Source organism: Ailuropoda melanoleuca, chromosome 7 (genome assembly GCF_002007445.2).
Source record: "Ailuropoda melanoleuca isolate Jingjing chromosome 7, ASM200744v2, whole genome shotgun sequence".
Classification (NCBI taxonomy): domain Eukaryota; kingdom Metazoa; phylum Chordata; class Mammalia; order Carnivora; family Ursidae; genus Ailuropoda; species Ailuropoda melanoleuca.
In genome coordinates, this window is record NC_048224.1 from 129579362 (window position 1) to 129596592 (window position 17231).

Below are 17231 nucleotides of genomic sequence, written 5' to 3' on the forward strand. Positions count from 1 at the left end.
GTACATTTGGTGAAAATTGTGTAAGGCCAAAAGTGCCTTTAAAAGTCCTTTAAAGGGGCACCTGGGTGGCTCAGTAGGTTAAGCATCTGCCTTTGGCACAGGTCATGATCCCAGGGTACTAGGATCGAGCCCTGCCTGGCTTCCTGCTCAGCAGGGGAGTCTGTTTCTCCCTCCACTCCTCCCCCTCTCCCTTGCCCCCCCCCATGCATGCTCTCTCTCTCAAATAAATAAAATCTTAAAAAGAAAATAAAAAATAAAAGTCCTTTAAGAAGCTTCCAAAGATCAGTATGTATGGAGTTCTGTCTTCTACCTTATACAGTTATTTATTTATTTATTTATTTATTTATTTATTTATTTATTTATAGTGTGAGTGGGGTGGGGGGAGGGGCAGAGAGAGAGTCTTAGTGCTGAGCACGGGAACCCAACACTGGCTCCATCTCACGACCCTGAGATCATGACCTGAGTCATGACAAGAGTGGGACTTAACTGACTAAGCCACCCAGGCGCCCCCCCTTATATGGTAATTCTTAAGCTCAGTGAAATTGAGATGCTCTCAGAACAGAAGGAAAGTCCCCGGGGTAGATTCTGGTCATTCAAACCATTTCACTCCGTGTAAACAGGTATGGGAGGAAAAAGGTAAGGAAGTTAAAGTGTTCCTGCTTGCCAACAAGCTTTTTCTGGTTTTTCCATTTCTAAAATGTTTAAACAAGTATTTATTGGTAGTTGTAATTCAGATATAGTAGCGAAGTTCATCTCACATGAGCATTACGTTCTAAAGTTAGCTCTCAAGGAAAACATGACCAGGCTGTGACTCCATCAAATTATTTTTGTACAGTTACCCTTCAGTCCATGCTCCCCAATTCCCTCAGTCCAAATTGTATTTTCAATAAACATTCTGACCCCAAATTACTCGAATATTTTTCTTCTGGGGGAACATGTATATTTTGGCCCATTCAGCAGCTACTGAAGGGTAATCATGGTGATGGGCCTTACACGGCCTGTTACGCAATCATGTGCTGCTTCAGGCACCCTTTGTCTTTATCTCTTTTTATGGATGTTTTTCTAAAAACTTTGCCCAACATTTTATTTTAGTGAAATATACCTACTGATACTCAGAAGTTTCAAATCAATCATTAACCAGGAGTCCAATGCAGAGTGTATAGAAGGATTTATTCCATTTTTCTCAATTCATGAATGACATTCAAATCTCATGTATTTCTAGCATAATTGAAACATTCCCATGAAATAAAAAATGTGTAATCCTAGCCTACGTTCATTTTTAAAAGGATTTGGCCTGTAATAAAATGTTCTGTCATATTGTCTGCATTCTCTTCCATATATTTGTATCTATTTCTATAATATACATATAATACATATTCAGTGTATTTCTATGAATACACACACACACACACATATATAAAGGTTCACTCAGGTTGTTGTTTTATATATTAGGTACATTGCTTTTGTTGGCTAATACCATCTAAGCATATGAATTTTCTCCTTATGTGCTAATTTCCAATCCAACATATTATAAGGGATCATGTTGCTGTGGTCTCTGGGAAATCATGTTCACTTTTGAACAGATTGGCCAGGCCAGGTGCAACTCAAACAATTACAAATAAATACACATACAAAAATACACATATATAAATATATATATACACATATACATACATGCAAACATATGTGTATATATAAACTTTTTATTGTGGAAAATTTCAAATGCATAAAAGTGGAGAAAATGGTATAATCACCCTCCTGTACCCAACGCCCAACTTCAATGATTACCAACTTTTTCACAATAATGATATATATTTTAATTAGCTTTTTTGGAAGTACAGCATACATACAAAAAAAGTGGACAGATCATAGATGTACAGCTCTATGAATTATCACAAAGTCGCTGCACCCAGGTAACTACCGCACAGATTAAGATACAGAACATTACCAGCACTTCAGCAGCCCCCACCATATGTCCTACTTTATAGCCTTTAAAAGGTAACCACTATCCTGATCGCTAACATTATAGATTACTTTTGCCTGTTTTTGAACTTTATATAAATGGAATCCTACAAATGTTCTCATTCTCTTTGTTTTACTTAATATGTTTGTGAGATTAGTACATGTCACTCTTTTTAATAGTAATTTGTTTTCATTGCTGTGTAGTACTCTATGGTAGAACTATATTTATCCATACTACCGTAGATAAACATTTGAGCTCTGTTTTGATGAACATATCTTTTCGTGAATGTAAGTAGGCAGTTAGGTCTAGAAGTGAAATTTCTGGGCTATAGAATATGTGTGTCAAGCAATTTCCCACCAATTTATACTCCCATGGGCAGTGTATGTGCCTTCCAGTTGTCCCACATCCTTGTCAACACTTGATGTAGTCAGTCTTTTAAATTTTAGCTCTTCTGCTGTGTAGCTGTATCTCATTGAAGTTTTAATTTGCAATTTCCCCATAAGTAATGAGTTCGAACATGTTTTCATTTTTCTTGACCACTATTTACTCTTGTGATGTTCTACCTCTTGCCCATTTTTCTACTTAATTGTCTTTGAAAAAAATTTGGTTTATAAGAATTCTTGTATTGTAGATAGGAATGTTTTGTTGGTTTTATGCACAGCAAATGTTGCTTAACTGCATTTGAAAGATGCAGGGTCCTGAAAGAAAGCAAATAAATCTAAATACTAATATTTTGTTCACTGCCTCACTTGTAAGATGAAGGGTGAACCATTTTAGAATCCATAAAAATGATCATAGTATGAGTTGGAGGGTTGCAGCTTACCCAGTGTCTAATATTTTTACAGAAATTTCAAGAAAAAGGCAAGTATATCTAGTGATACAGCAGAGTGAATAGCTGTCTAGTTACCCAGACAAGTGGACAGCATTATTTTGGTGAGAAGAACAGCCCTGACATGAGGATCTGGCCTGGTACTTACAGCTAGGCCTTGTGTTTAAGCTATTTCACAGAACATGAACATCAGACAAGGCCACTCGACTATGATCAAGACAAAACACAACCCCGCTGTAATTATGTCTAAAGAACAGACAAAACCTGAACATTGGCCAAACCACAAAATGACCAAACATTCTCTCTACTCTGGCTAAGAATAGTGACTGCTGTTTCTTTACGGATTACAGCTCTAGCCTCAGTCTAGCCTGCTATCCTTCTAGATAAGGCTCATTAAGATATCCAATCTTAAGAATTACCCATGCTTCTTGGCAACGTCCAATCCGGAGCAAAGCTCCACTTCCGTAAACACTCCCCCAAATCATCCAACACAAGCTCCAATCCTAATACTCTCCTTCAGAGATGTCCCATGGTTCTCCATGATGTACATTCTCCCTCCCTGTATTAGATAATAAATCTGACTAGTAACGAACCCAACCACTGGTGTTTTCCTGATGGCTTTTGGATGGAGGGCATTGACATTGGGTATTTCAGGACAACTAGCAGCCTGAGACAGGTAACTTGCCAGGACACTAAAAATATACCTATCTCTGGAGTGAATTTACATTAGCCACAGACACAGAAATGGATGGATAAATAAAATTATTTATTTTTTTAAAAAACCCAAAGGAGACAGAAAAGACAAGTTTATAGAGATAGAAAATAGATTTGTGGTTGCCTAAAGCTGTGTGTGGAAAGGGAGATTAAATGTTAAAGGTCATCTTGTTGGGAGATGGTCTAAATCTGCCTTACGGTGTTGATGGCATGACTCGATAAACTTGGTAAAAACAAGTGAATTTTACACTTAAACTGAGTGAATTGCATGGCATGTAAATTATACCTCAATAAAGTTGTTAAAAGAAAACAACAGTAATCTCACAAAACAGCTACTTGAATCCAGCAAACATTCTCTCTCTGCAAGCAAACTACATGGCAAGCTACACTGTAAGCAGAAAATTGGTTGCTGGCCATAAATTCATCATTAGAATATGTCCCTGTGTACACAGAGACACACTACCACCCATGTTGCAGATGTGGAGACTTTGGGCCAGGCCATTATTGTCTTCCCAGAGTTACCCATTTGTGGTGCCTGCCTCTGTGGCTTGATTTTCCCTGGTTCTTCTGGCTGAATAATCCCTCTTCTGATTGCAACTCCTATTTTAGCTTATAAATCAAGTCTTGTCCTGGGAACCATTCTTTCATCTTAAAATTTAAGATTTTTAATACCTTGGCTCTGAACTACTGTGACTTGCCTTTAGAGCCTATTGTTCAGGGCCAGTTTTATTTCCTCGTTGCAGTATTTAGACTGGAGAAGGGGACTATAGATGCTTCACTTTTTGTCCCTTGGACTACACATTTTTATACCAGAAATTAAAGAACAATGAAGTGATTTTTATCTCCTAGAAAATCCTGAAAGCTCATTTGCTCACAGGCATACAATTACCAGACTTCAACTGCCCTTCCTGCAACTTGACACAGACGTGGGATTGCCAAAAAATGCATGCATATCCCATGGAATATCTGGGATGTACATGCACTAAAAAAACTGTTCGTTGTTAATCTGAAGTTAAAATTTAACTAGGCATCCTGTACTTTTATTTGCGAGTAAATATACACAGAAGCCGTGGGAAACGCAGAAAAACAGGCTGCCTAAATTACCTTGGCAGAGAGGAGTGGAAAAACCAAGTGCCAGATTATTAAGAGCCTAAAACGGGAGTCGTCAAATGCTGTCTCAGAGGAAAGGAGAAAATCATATCCTTCAAGTTTTACAGCCGAGTCTGAAGTACTAGTACTTCGAGAAAGGGAGCGTCACAAAGGGAAGGGGGAGGAAAACTAAATTTCTTTCTAGCTTGGAATTGGAATCCCCACTCAGGCTTTCTGCAAGACAGAGCCCAAAGAACACGCCCCATCAAAGCACGGACTCCATCTTGTAGCCCGGGCGAGGGGGTGGGGCGATATCCCTAAGCCACGCCCCGGGCACCGCGCAGACCCCGGAGCCAGGTAACCAAGGGAACCCCGGAAAAGGCGTTTCCGGGAGAGGCCGGAGCCGGAAATAAGGGGTCCGCTCCTCCCCGCGGCCGGGCCCCGCCCCCTGTCCTCCCACAGGGCCGGGCCGCGAGGGATGACGTGTCTGAACTCTGGAGGCGGAAGCCCGGAGGAGGTCGCCGGGGTATGAGGGGAGGGGCCGCATGCTGGCTCTGCGCATGCGCTGTCCGCACTCTGGTCGGACATTTTTGCGACTGGAGTCCGGAGACCATTTATTGCGGAATACTCCACTTCTCCGGGTTTTTGGTGATGCTGAGCTACGGGGCTTAAAAAGGCGGCGGGGTTTGGAAGAAAGAAGGTTGGGGACCTCCTTGAACCCCCAGGCTACTGCGGTCTCAGCCTCAATGAGTGGCTGATTGGCTGCGGGCAGTCATTCCCCTTTGTTCTGTAAAAGGTTTAAACACATCTGGAAAACCTGAGGTTTATTTCAGCGCTGAAAGTCTGCGATTTTAAATTCAGATTTAGAATTTCTGTGGTCCGGCCAGTTGTAGTTCCTTCCAGTTACTTGCTCCTCTAGTCTCCTTTAGGTGCCACACGCTGCTTTAGGCTCTGGGGATGTAGAGATGTAGGATGTAGACATAAAGTCCTTACTCCCACAGGGTTTACATATAAACGGGGAGTGAGACTGTAAACATAACCACGTTAATTCCTGATAGTGACAAGCAGCGTGGGGTGTCGGGATTATGCAGAATGGTTTTGAGGAATTTGAAGATCGCTCTTGGTAAGAGTGGAAATTGAAAGGCAGTAAGTAGTTCAGGGGATCTAAGATTTTGGCCTAGACTAGGGTGTGGCCGCCGATAGAGAGAGGAGTTAGTCTTGTTCAGCGCCCATCGAGCAGAACTTGTTGGACTGTATGTTGAGAGTGAGGTAACGAGCCATTTAGGTTATATCCCAGGTTTGGGTTTTTGAGCAAGGGCTAGCCGTGCCATTTCCTGAGATGGGGAAAACTGGGCGAAGAAGGGTTAGGCGTGGGGAGTGAGATAGTGAAGGTCAAGGAAAAGTAAAAGATAGTGAACAAAAATGTTACTTTTCCTTCCTTCTCCTTTCTAAATGGAGAACATCTGCTTCCTCTTATGTTGGAAATCTCCATAACTTCAAGTACAGAAGAAATCCTTTTCCTTAGGTCAAAGTGGATGTTCAAGATACGTTAATTAAATTGCTGCAGGACGAGGGTGCAGAGAGGAAGAAGGGCGACGCTCAGGGCCCTGGTAGTTTGGCTTTTGTTATAAAAATGGCTGCGATTTCTCTGTGCCAAGCAATGTGCTCGGCGCTTAACTTTTTTTTTTTGCCGTTTTATCTTCACAACAACTTCAAGAAGATGGACATGCTTTTCTCTCTGCTTCCCAGTTCTACTACCCTGGACTTGATTCATTAACTTGCTCGAGGTCACATTAACTAGATAGTAGTGTTCCCGCTGGAGTTCTTAGTGCAAGCTGCCTTTACAAGCAAGTATTCCATCTTTCATTGTTCTGATTACTCCACAGTACAGAACAGTGGTTCTTAACCTTTTTTGTAGTGTCATAGATCCCTTTGAAAATTTAATGAACGTTGTGAACTTTCCAGGTGAGGAAACGTGCAAACACCCACAAGAATTTAGATAGAATTGCGTGGGGCTCCACTTTCCTGAATTACCTATTTAGCAAATTTGCCCATTCTTGAGCTGGAGGTACTCCCGGGTTTTGACTCCTTGCTATATAGTCTAAGTGGATGCATTCTTACAAAGTATTCTTTCTAAAGTTCAACTGGATTGACTTTATGTCACCAAAAGCAAGTTATTCCTTGAAAAATACTCAAGAAAATTCACACACATCAACACAAATACAAATGCGTAAGTGCACCTACAAACACGGTCATCGCGTCATTTCAATAACGAAAGTGACGAACTTGCTCAAAGGTGATCATACCAGATTGCTATTTCACTAGAACTACTTTCGTTACGGAACTGTTGCCTGTCTTCTTTTGCCGAGAAATGTCAACACTATCTTCTTCCGTTCGCCTACTCCCATTTTCCTCCCCACCTCATTTCCACTCATCCTTAAAGAGATCTTGTTTATTCCGCGCAAACTATAATCACTGTCCCACGCAAGAATGCCCCATGGCATCCAATGCTTGGAACCTGTCCACGCAAACACCTGAGTATTTGAGACTTTCTGGCCAGTTCTTCCCCATTGGTTTCCGTATCCTCCCAACCAGGCGTCTTCCGAACTTCTTCCCGCCGCCAACGCCGCCTCTATCAGCAGGTACTTTCGGGAGCACCAACCCTGTAACGGGTGTTGAGGTGCTACGGGCAGTGTGGTGAGGAAACCTCATGATTGTTATGGGAAACTGAACCAAAGCGGTAAGCCGGGGGGGGGCGCCAGCCGGACAGTGGGACGCTCCCCGACACCCCAAGGGAACTTTAAATCGGAATTTGGAGCCGGAGGGTGAACGCGGAAGAGAGCAACCACCTAGTGGGTCGGCTGAAAACCTGGAAAGTGGATTTCCTCCACGCTCCGTCCCGGAAACTCCTCCCTGGGCTTGCGGCCCCTCTCACTGAGCATGTGCAGGCGGAGTTGCGCATGCTCTGTCGAGCTCCGGTTCGGTTTCTGTTGCGGGACCCGCTGTGTATCCTAGCGCAACCGGAACTGTCCGTAGCGGAGCCGTCCTTCCTCAGCTCCGCCGGTCTTGTAGTCGTGACCGAGTCTCCCCGTCCCTCCTTCCCGCTTCACCCCCTCGGCTCGGCTGCCTTTCCCCGAAACAGCCGTCATGAGCGCGAGGCTGCTGGCGTTGTCGCAGCCTCTGTGGCCGAGGCTGCTGTTGCTGCTGCTCCTGCTGGAGGCTGCCCCAGGGCCGCGTCCAGGCGCCGCCTTCTACCTGCCCGGCCTGGCGCCCGTCAACTTCTGCGAAGAAGAAAAAAAGAGTGACGAGTGTAAGGTGGGTGAGGCCTGGCGGACCTTTGAGTGCTCTGACCGGAGGGGAGCCTCCCCTTACCTCGGGAGCTGAGATCCGAGGGGAAGGGGGCGTAGCTGGGATGGGACCGGCGTCCCGAGAAGTGCTTGGGTTTGGCCCGGCCGTAGGGCCGAGGTTCTGGAACCGCCTTTGGAGTAGATTCTGCGGGACTCAGTGGGCCTCAGGCTAGACTTCGGTGTAGAGGTCCAGGTAACACGAGCAGCTGTATTCAGTTTGCTTGGAAACGGGCTGTGTATGTTTGGCGCTCTGTTGGATTGGGGTGCATGCAGGTCAGCAAGCATTCCACGGATGAGTGTTCGCTCACGCCCTGTCACGCACTCCAAGAAGTGGACGACCAGATCTTCCAGTTACTTTTTATTTCATTGCTTCCCGTCTTATTCTACTTTCTTGGAACTCCTGGTTGGTTTTGAGAACTTGTTTCTTTCTAGGACATTGGCATTTTAATTTCATGTTTAGCATTTCTTTATTTGTGAATTTTAACACCCAGAGCAGCATAAACTGCGTTAATAAAAAGTTGCTGTAATGGTTGAGAACGTTAATTTCTATCTTTTAAGTTAAAAAAAATTTTAACATGCAAAAAATGCATAAGATCCCACCAGTTAGTTTCTCAGAGAGTGTTTTAAACACTTAAAAGGAGCAGATGACAGGAGAAACGCGTTTTCTTCCTAAGGTAAATTTTGAAAACTTTGATCTCTTACGATCTTTACACTCAAGGTTTTCAGTTTAATTGCTAGTGAAGAGTTATAAGTAACTTGCTTTTAGATTATTCGATATAGAGCATCACGATATACATAACAATTATTTGAAGTTACTAACATCATTGGGGCATGAGGATCTCTTTGAAACCATTAATAATTTAACAATTCAAATAATCGTTCGGCAAACTTTTACAGTCTATAAATAGGTTTATTTACTAAGTTTGATTTTATTTTTAAAAGCTGGTGTTTATTACTGTTAGTTTTACTGTAGCTGTGAATTTCAAGCTTATTTTAGGGCATTAAATAAGCTATTAAATTTTTCATAGCATTTTACAGTTTATTTTAAAGTCTTGGATCTCTAAAAATGTCTAAGGATTTTTAAGGTTTACTCAAGTCAGCAGTTACTACTTGCATACTGTAACTTTCATACCCTGCAGTGCTCTTTGAGAGTTGTGACTGAAAGAATATATAGTGCTTACAAGTGGAAGAGAGAGCTAATCTTGAAAGCACACTGGTTTTTCCGTTAAATATTTTAGTAACCAACCTTTAAAACTTAGTGTTTGGTCTTTAAATTTAAATTTAACGGCAATCCTGTATTGTATTCCTAGTGCCTTGGAGACAAAAAATGTATCCCTGTCTTCTAGGGACCTCAAAGTAAAGGACATAAGCTTATGAACAGATTATTGAAATCTGATATGTTATAAAAGATGTATGTCCAAAGCGCTTTAAAACACAAATGAGGAAACATCTGTGGATTGGAGTCTTCAGGGGAAAGCTGCAGAAAGAAAGTGGTATTAGAGACGGACTTTAGAAAATGAATGTGAGTGAAATTTACATGAGTGAAATTTACAGGTGGTCTGCCTCTTAGTTGATTTTTGATTTCTCAACAAGGCCTTTAAGTAGCTACTTTAAGTTAACTTCTGGTTAATTTGGGAGAGTCCTGTGGCGTTTTTCATTTTCAAAGCTATAGGGATAAAATAGGCAAGGCAAAACGTTTTTTTCTGAAATGTTTGGATTTCATCTTTGTTGCCAGCTGCTCTTAAATCTTGGTCAAAATGAACTCTTAGAAGAGCAGAAGGATGTACCTTTAGCACTTTTTTCCTACAATTTGACTAATTGGGATAGAGAATTTGAAGTAAACTTTAATATATCTTCTTGTTGCTTCTCAGAGGAGAAAAACAGTAAATAGTTCAAATTTTCATTAGTTCAGTCAGGGTATTAATTTTTTCCTCATATATCATATTTAAGGACAGTCATGTACATACTGTTCAGAAAAGCTGAAGGGAATTATTTTTTAAATAAATGATGAAAAGTAAAATGTTGCGAATGGGAAAAAATTATTTCCAAAAGATGCTATTAGCATAGGAAATCAGGAGTTGAATGAATTAGGTAGGATACTGATACTGTTTCCATCAGTTTTTCCATCTGTAAGATAGGGATGATCATATTTTCTTATTATCTATTCCCCTTGAAATGTGTTTTGCATTTGTTAGCGAAAAAACACGATATTTATCAATTGTGATATTATAAAACATTTGTAAGTATAGAGATGGAACAAGTATATCGTCAGCATGTGTAATTTTTTTTAGTGTAGTCATTACATGTACAGTGTCCTGCATTTAGCTCACTATATTATTGAGAGACAATCAAGAGAACCCTGAGGATTTGGTCATTTTCTCCTCTCAAAATTACTTTATATTCAATTTACTGGCAGAGAAATAGGAGTCCAGTGAACATAAAATTCTATTTATTCTATTTATATTGCTCTAACTTCTGGTTTTGTAAATGCTGTGACTGTTCTATGGGTTCCTTTTTTTTTTTTTAAACTTACTATCACTACATGTACATACTTTTGAATGTCGATATAGTACACATTCTTACTGGTTTTTATTGGTCATATAGTATTTTATTCTATTACCATACTGTGGTTTGTATAACCGTTTCTTTCTTGCCTATAGAGCATTTAGATTGGTCCCAGTTTTTTTCTGTTATAAATAACTTTTCTAGAATATTTTCAGCAGGAATTACTTACATATTCCCAAATATAAAATTACTAGGTCAAAGGCATGAAGCAGTTTTATAGCTCTATTTAACATTGCCAGGTTTCTTTCAAAAAAGATAGGTTTGAAAAAAAAAAAAGGATAGGTTTGGTTTATAATGTCTTTAGCTAAATGATTCCCTGTGTCTCCAGAATATTTTATAATTTTTATTATAGCTTTTAATAGCTATGTGATGGTATGGAAAACATTAACGGTGTATTATTTTCATTGCTATTAAAGTTTCTCTTTTAATTATTTTCTATTATTTGTCTTGAGTTGTTAGTTTTTGAAACCATAGTAATGAAAGGATTGAAATGTTGTATTCTTTTCCTTTAGAATCCATTTTACTTCCTTAAAATTAAGGGACAACGTGTTGACTGCGATAAATAGAATAAAGCCCTGATCAGAAGTTAATAGATCTTCACGAGTAAAATGGGCAGTTCTAATCTACCTTGTAAACGTTTCGATCATTTCAGTTAGCTGCTGCATGCTGTTTGACTTTAGGTTGGTCTTCAGTGTGCTGAGTGGCATTCTGATGGCGAATAGCTGATTAGTGAGCAGTTCACTGTTGTTGCATTTAACTTTCAATTAACTGTTAGCTTGACAATATGAATTCAGACCTAACAACTAAACTGCAGAACATCTGCCACTTTTTTACTGTTTGATGTATAGATTGTGTTCTTAGATGAAAGATTAAGAATTTCTTTCCTGTCCAGTGAGGAAAAATGACCAAATATATCCCTTGGTGTTTAAAGAAAATGTTTAACATTTTTTAATAAAAAGGAAACTTAATCAGAACCATACTTTTTTAAAAATTGAAGTATAGTTGACACATAATGTTACATTCCTTTTAGATGTGCAATATAGTAATTGGGCAACTCTCATACAACACTGTTACAGCACCATTGACTGTGCTGTACCTTTCATCCCTGTAACTTATTCCTTCTACAACTGGAAGCCTATACCTTTCATTCCTCTTCATCTGTTTTGCCCAACACCACATCCCTTTCCCCTCTGGCAACCACCAATTTGTTCTTTGTATTTATGGGTCTTTATGCTTTTGTTGTTGTTTATTCCTTTGTTTTGCTTTTTAGATTACACATGAATGAAATCATACAATGTTAATCTTTGACTGACTTCACTTAGTATCATACCCTCTAGGTTCGTCTATGACATTGCAAATGGCAAGATCTTATTCTTTTTTATGGCTGAGTAATATTTCTCTGTATGTACCACATTTTCTTTATCCATCTATCAGCGGACACTTAGGTTGCTTCCATATCTTGGCTATTGTAAATAATGCTACAGTCAACATAGGGTGCATATACATTTTCAAATTAGCATTTTTGTTTTCTTTGGGTAAATGCCCAGTAGCAGAATTACTGGATTATATAGTACTTCTATTTTTAATTTTTTGAGGAACCTCCATCCTATTTTCCACAGTGGCTACATAAGTTTATATTCCCACCAACAGTGCGCAAGAAGGGTTCCTTTTTCTTCACATCCTCAGCAACACTTGTTGTTTCTTGTCGTCTTGACTTTAGCCGTTCTGAGAGGTGTGAGGTGATATCTCATTGTGGTTTTGATTGCATTTCCCTGATGGTGGGTGATGTTGAGCATCTTTTTATGTGTCCATTGGCCATCTGGATGTCTGGAAAAATGTCTATTCAGATCCTTTGCCCATTTCTTAATTGGGTTATTTTGTTTTTTAGTATTACATTGTACAAGGTCCATTTTTCTTTTTAAAAGATTTTATTTATTCTTGAGAGAGAGAGCAAGCATGACCAGCGGGGAGGGGGGGCGGCGCAGGGACACACGACAGAGGGGGAAGTACACTCCCTGCTGAGCAGGGAGCTTGATGAGGGACTCCATCCCAGGGCCCTGTGATCATGACCAGAGCCGAAGGTGATGCTTAACTGACTGAGCCACCCAGGCACTCTGCAAGGTCTTTATATATTTTGGATATTAACCCTTTATCAGGTATATCTTTTCCCATTCAGTAGGTTTTCTTTTCATTTTGTTGATGGTTTCCTTTGCTGTGCAAAAGCGTTGTAGTTCAATATAGTCCCAATAGTTTATTTTTGCATTTGTTTCCCTTGCCTGAGGAAACATCCATAAATATGTTGCTTAGGCTGGTGTCAAAGAGATTACAGCCTATGTTTTCTTCTGGTTTGTGGTTTCAGGTCTCACATTTAGATCTTTAATCTATTTTGAGTTTCTTTTTGTGTATGGTGTAAGAAAGTGGTCCAGTCTTCCAAGCACCATTAATTGAAGAGACTGTCTTTCCCCCATTGTAAATTCCTTCCTCCTTTGTCATAGATTAATTGACCATATATTCATTGGGTTTATTTCTGGAGTCTCTGTCCTGTTGCATTGATCTGTGTGTCTGGTTTTGTGCCAGGATCATACTGTTTGATTACTATAGCTTTGTAGTGTGTCTTGAAATCTGGGATTGTTGAATCCTCTAGCTTTGTTCTTTCTCCAGATTACTTTGGCTCTTTAGGGTCTTTTGTAGTTCCATATGAATTTTAGGTTTATTCTAGTTCTGTGAAAAATACTACTGGTATTTTGATAGGGATTACATTGAATCTATAGATTGCTTTAGGTGGTATGGACGTTTTAACAATACTCTTCTAATCCATGAGCATGATATATCTTTCCATTTGTTTGTGTCCTCTTCAGTTTCTTTCACAGTGCTGTATAGTTTTCAGAGTACAAGTCTTTCACATCCTTTGTTAAGGTTATTTCTAGGTATATTATTCTTTTGGGTGTAATTGTAAATGGCATAGTTTTCTTAATTTTCCTTTCTGCTACTTCCTTAATAGTGAATAGAAACGTGGCAGATTTCTGTATATTGTGTCCTGCAAATTTACTGAACTCATTTATTACTTCTAATAGTTTTTTGGTGGAGTCCTTAAGGTTTTAGGTATAGTATCATGTCATCTGTTATGGTGACAGTTTTACCAGAATCGTACTTTTAAATGTTCTTTCTTGGTAGTTAGGTTTAGATATGTTTGATAAATTTTGTGTCTGTTATTTTGGGAACAGTTGCCTTTAAATATGGAGTAAGTAAAATTTAAGAAAACAGTTCTTAATGTTGCTTTGAACAGACATACTGTATATTTTACTTGTTTTAATATGACCATAGATATAGTTTGAAGATTTTGAAATACCTAAAAAAATGTGATTACATATGAACTTATTGATATAATTGATATATATCTACTTATTGGTATTTAGTTTCACATTATCAGAGTTTTCTCTGGAATAAGAGATTGATTCTTAGTTTCTGGAAACTAATCAGTGTATGTGCGTTATTGATAATGTTTCAAATATGAAATTTGGCATTGCGATGAGTTTGACTATGATAAATTCACATTCCAACAATTGTTTTTTGTTTTTTGTTGGGTTTTTTTTTTTTTGCCCCTGTGCAAAAAGTATGTGGAGTTTAGAAAGTTCGCTTTCAGAAGTTAAATTTTTTGAGCAGAATTATTTAAAACTGAGACTATTCATTATAGTGGATCTGAGAACTAGGATTGGGAAAGCAAGCAAGGTCGATACAGATAAAATACTGCCCTGCTCCTCTTGGCTCTCCACAAAGGAAAGCCCATCCAAAGATGTATTTTTGAGCATCTGAAACAGAGCCACAGACATGTGCTTTATATACCCCACACCCCACACACAAATTCTAGAGACTGGTCTGTGTTCTGTGGGCCTTAGAGCCCAGTTGTTGAAGCTCTTACTTCTTTGTACTTAATCAGTGTCCATTTAGTAAGTGTTGTAGTTAATTGTAGCTGCTTTAAATGTGCTCTACAAGGTTACAAGGTTTTTCTCTGTTGCCATTAAAATTAACTAAGTATTGATGAGAGGCTTCGGAGGAACCTTTTGAAATATATTTTCTTTGCTCTTGTTCTGAACTTTCAAACCTATTTATCGCCTATGCTAATAATAACAATAAAGACTGCAATTTGTGTACTTTGTGGGTGCCTTAGTTCCTCCTCAGAACAATCCCATGATTTGTAAACGGGGAGACTGAAGCTGAATAAGAGGTAGTAACTCTCTCAAGTGGTGAAGCAAAGATGCAGCTCCTGGAGTGTCTGATTCTGAAGGTTGAGCTCTTCACACCACGTTGGGGTACTGCTGTATCTTCTGTGCGGAATAGTCTCTGCCCCTTCTGCTTCACTCCGGACATCCCTGGCTGCTAACTGTCTTTGACTTCCACAGTTGATGCAGTTTTAACCTGTGTAACCAGTTTTTAAGTAGTCAGATTTTGTATTTATTCCTTTCTTTGATACAATCTAAAGTTGAAATTTTATTCTTCAGTGAGATGGGGTAAAAAGAAGCATCTAGGAGATTAGCTTCTGGGCATTGCTGGTCAGATAACTCAAAGTTCATGAGCATCCCTTTATGAGTTCCAGCATTTCCATTGGGATTGTTTTATTGTGTCTGAGTTAAGATTTCCCTTCTTCGAATTTTTTCCCACAGTGGACTTCTCTAATATTAAGTGATTGAAATGTCCATAGTTTTCCTTTTCTGTAGCTGTGCCTTGGTATCTCAAAGCCTTTTCTGACTTGCTTTGATTCTTGTTCAGAGTCACATTTTTTCTCTGAATATTTCTTTCTACCTTGAAAACCAGTTGTAGATAGGGTTGGGACTGATGATGGCAGGTGAAGTGGAATAAAAGCAAAAACAAAGGAACAAGGAAATAGGGGGGGNAAAGGGGGGGGGGGGGGGAAATGCAGCCCTGTGGTGTGGCACACATGGCTTAAAGCAGTAAAACAAAGTGTAGTTGGGACCAAAGCTGGGATCATACGTAGAATGGGTAGGTTAGGACCAGAAAAAAAAATTGTGCATTTGGGAGGAGGAGGATTTAGAAGGGAGACCATAGCACTCTAAATTGAATAAACTATTTCCATAAAAAATTTCTTAGGGTGGGATTCCTTTGTCTAAGTCTTGCTTTAGAATTTACAGTCTTGCTTTAGGATTTATCTGTAACTTCCTTAAAAAGTTCAATGTTGTCACAACTTTTCATGCTTGTAATAACTCAGTTTGGGACACTTTGAAAGCAGGAATGTGAAGTAAGTAACCTTTAAAGCTCTTCCTAGTTATATCAGTGGTATTTTGGAGTTGGCTGACTCTATTTAAGGCAAATTTCCAGAAAGAGATGCACTTAATTAACTTTTGGATGGGAAATAAAGATATTTAGAGTGGAAAGTGACCATAAAATTAACCAAATATTGTCGTTTTATAGCACATTGCTATTTTAATGATAAAAAAAACTAAATCCTTTGGGATTCAGTAACCACCCCAAGAACTTATAAATAGCTTTGTCACTTTTTTCTTTTACTCTCTTGAATGTATGTCTTGTCTCTCCATCTGGATTAGAAATTCTTCAAAGGCAAGTGTTCATGTCTATTGTATTATTATGTCACTCATAATGTCTAGTATTGTGGCCATTAAATTAATGTGTTGAGTGAATGACTTTCTCATGGTTGTTCAGGATTTTTTGTTCTTGGGAATGTTCTTCAGTTTTCATGTATATTGCATATTCTGTTTCCTCCTATTTAATACTTATTTTGAAGTCATCTTTCCTAGTCCAGAACAGCTTTCCACACTAAATTTTACTCTTTCATCTTTATTTCTAACTGCTTTGATTTGGCTTCTGTTGCTTCATAGGAAGACTAAAGTCTACTCAACTTTAAAGCCTTTTCTTTTTCGAACTTTTAATTAAGACAGTCTTCAAAATTCAAAAAATTTGATGGAATAGTATAATGATCACCTGTATATCCGTCTAGACCTCTAGAGCTAGCAGTTGATTATATTTTTCTTTTTTTTTTTTTAAAGATTTTATTTATTTATTCGACAGAGATAGAGACAGCCAGCGAGAGAGGGAACACAAGCAGGGGGAGTGGGAGAGGAAGAAGCAGGCTCACAGCAGAGGAGCCTGATGTGGGGCTCGATCCCACAACGCTGGGATCACGCCCTGAGCCGAAGGCAGACGCTTAACCGTTGTGCCACCCAGGTGCCCCTGATTATATTTTTCTTATTTGTTTTATCTGTGTCTGTGTTTATATTTTAGGGTAAATGTCATGATGTCTGTAGCATACTTTTGCCTTTCATGAAACTACATAAACTCACTAGCAACCTCATTTCCTTTCTCCTTCCCATTTTTAACATTTTCTCTACTACCATACTACAAGGATCTTGTTCTTTAAAGCAGTTTTATTTATTTATTTGTTTATTTTTATTTTTTATTTTTGAGAGAGAGAGAGAGCATGTGTGGAAGTGGGTTGGGGGAGTGCAGAGGGAGAGGGAGAGAGAATCTTAAGCAGGCTTCACACCCAGCATGGAACCCGATGCGGGACTCAGTCTCGCAACCCTGCGATCATGACCTGAGCTGAAACCAAGAGTCATATGCTTAACGACTGAGCCACTCAGGTGTCCCTACAAGGATCTCATTCTTAAAATATTACTGAAATTTCCTTGTTTCAGTGTAAGATTTGATATGTAAAATATAGAGTATTATAAATATAACATATTTACAAATA

At 39.2% G+C, this 17231-nt stretch overlaps 1 protein-coding gene across 1 annotated transcript in view; it reads left to right on the top strand.

Annotated features, from left to right (window-relative positions):
- Positions 1-7529: 7529 nt before the first annotated feature.
- TM9SF2 (transmembrane 9 superfamily member 2) overlaps positions 7530-17231 on the top strand; it is a 58397-nt gene continuing 48695 nt past the window's right edge. The window contains exon 1 of the mRNA XM_002914865.4: positions 7530-7910. Within this exon, the coding sequence (XP_002914911.1) occupies positions 7743-7910 (168 nt within the window). The 5' untranslated portion in view covers positions 7530-7742. The remainder of the gene's footprint in view (positions 7911-17231) is intronic.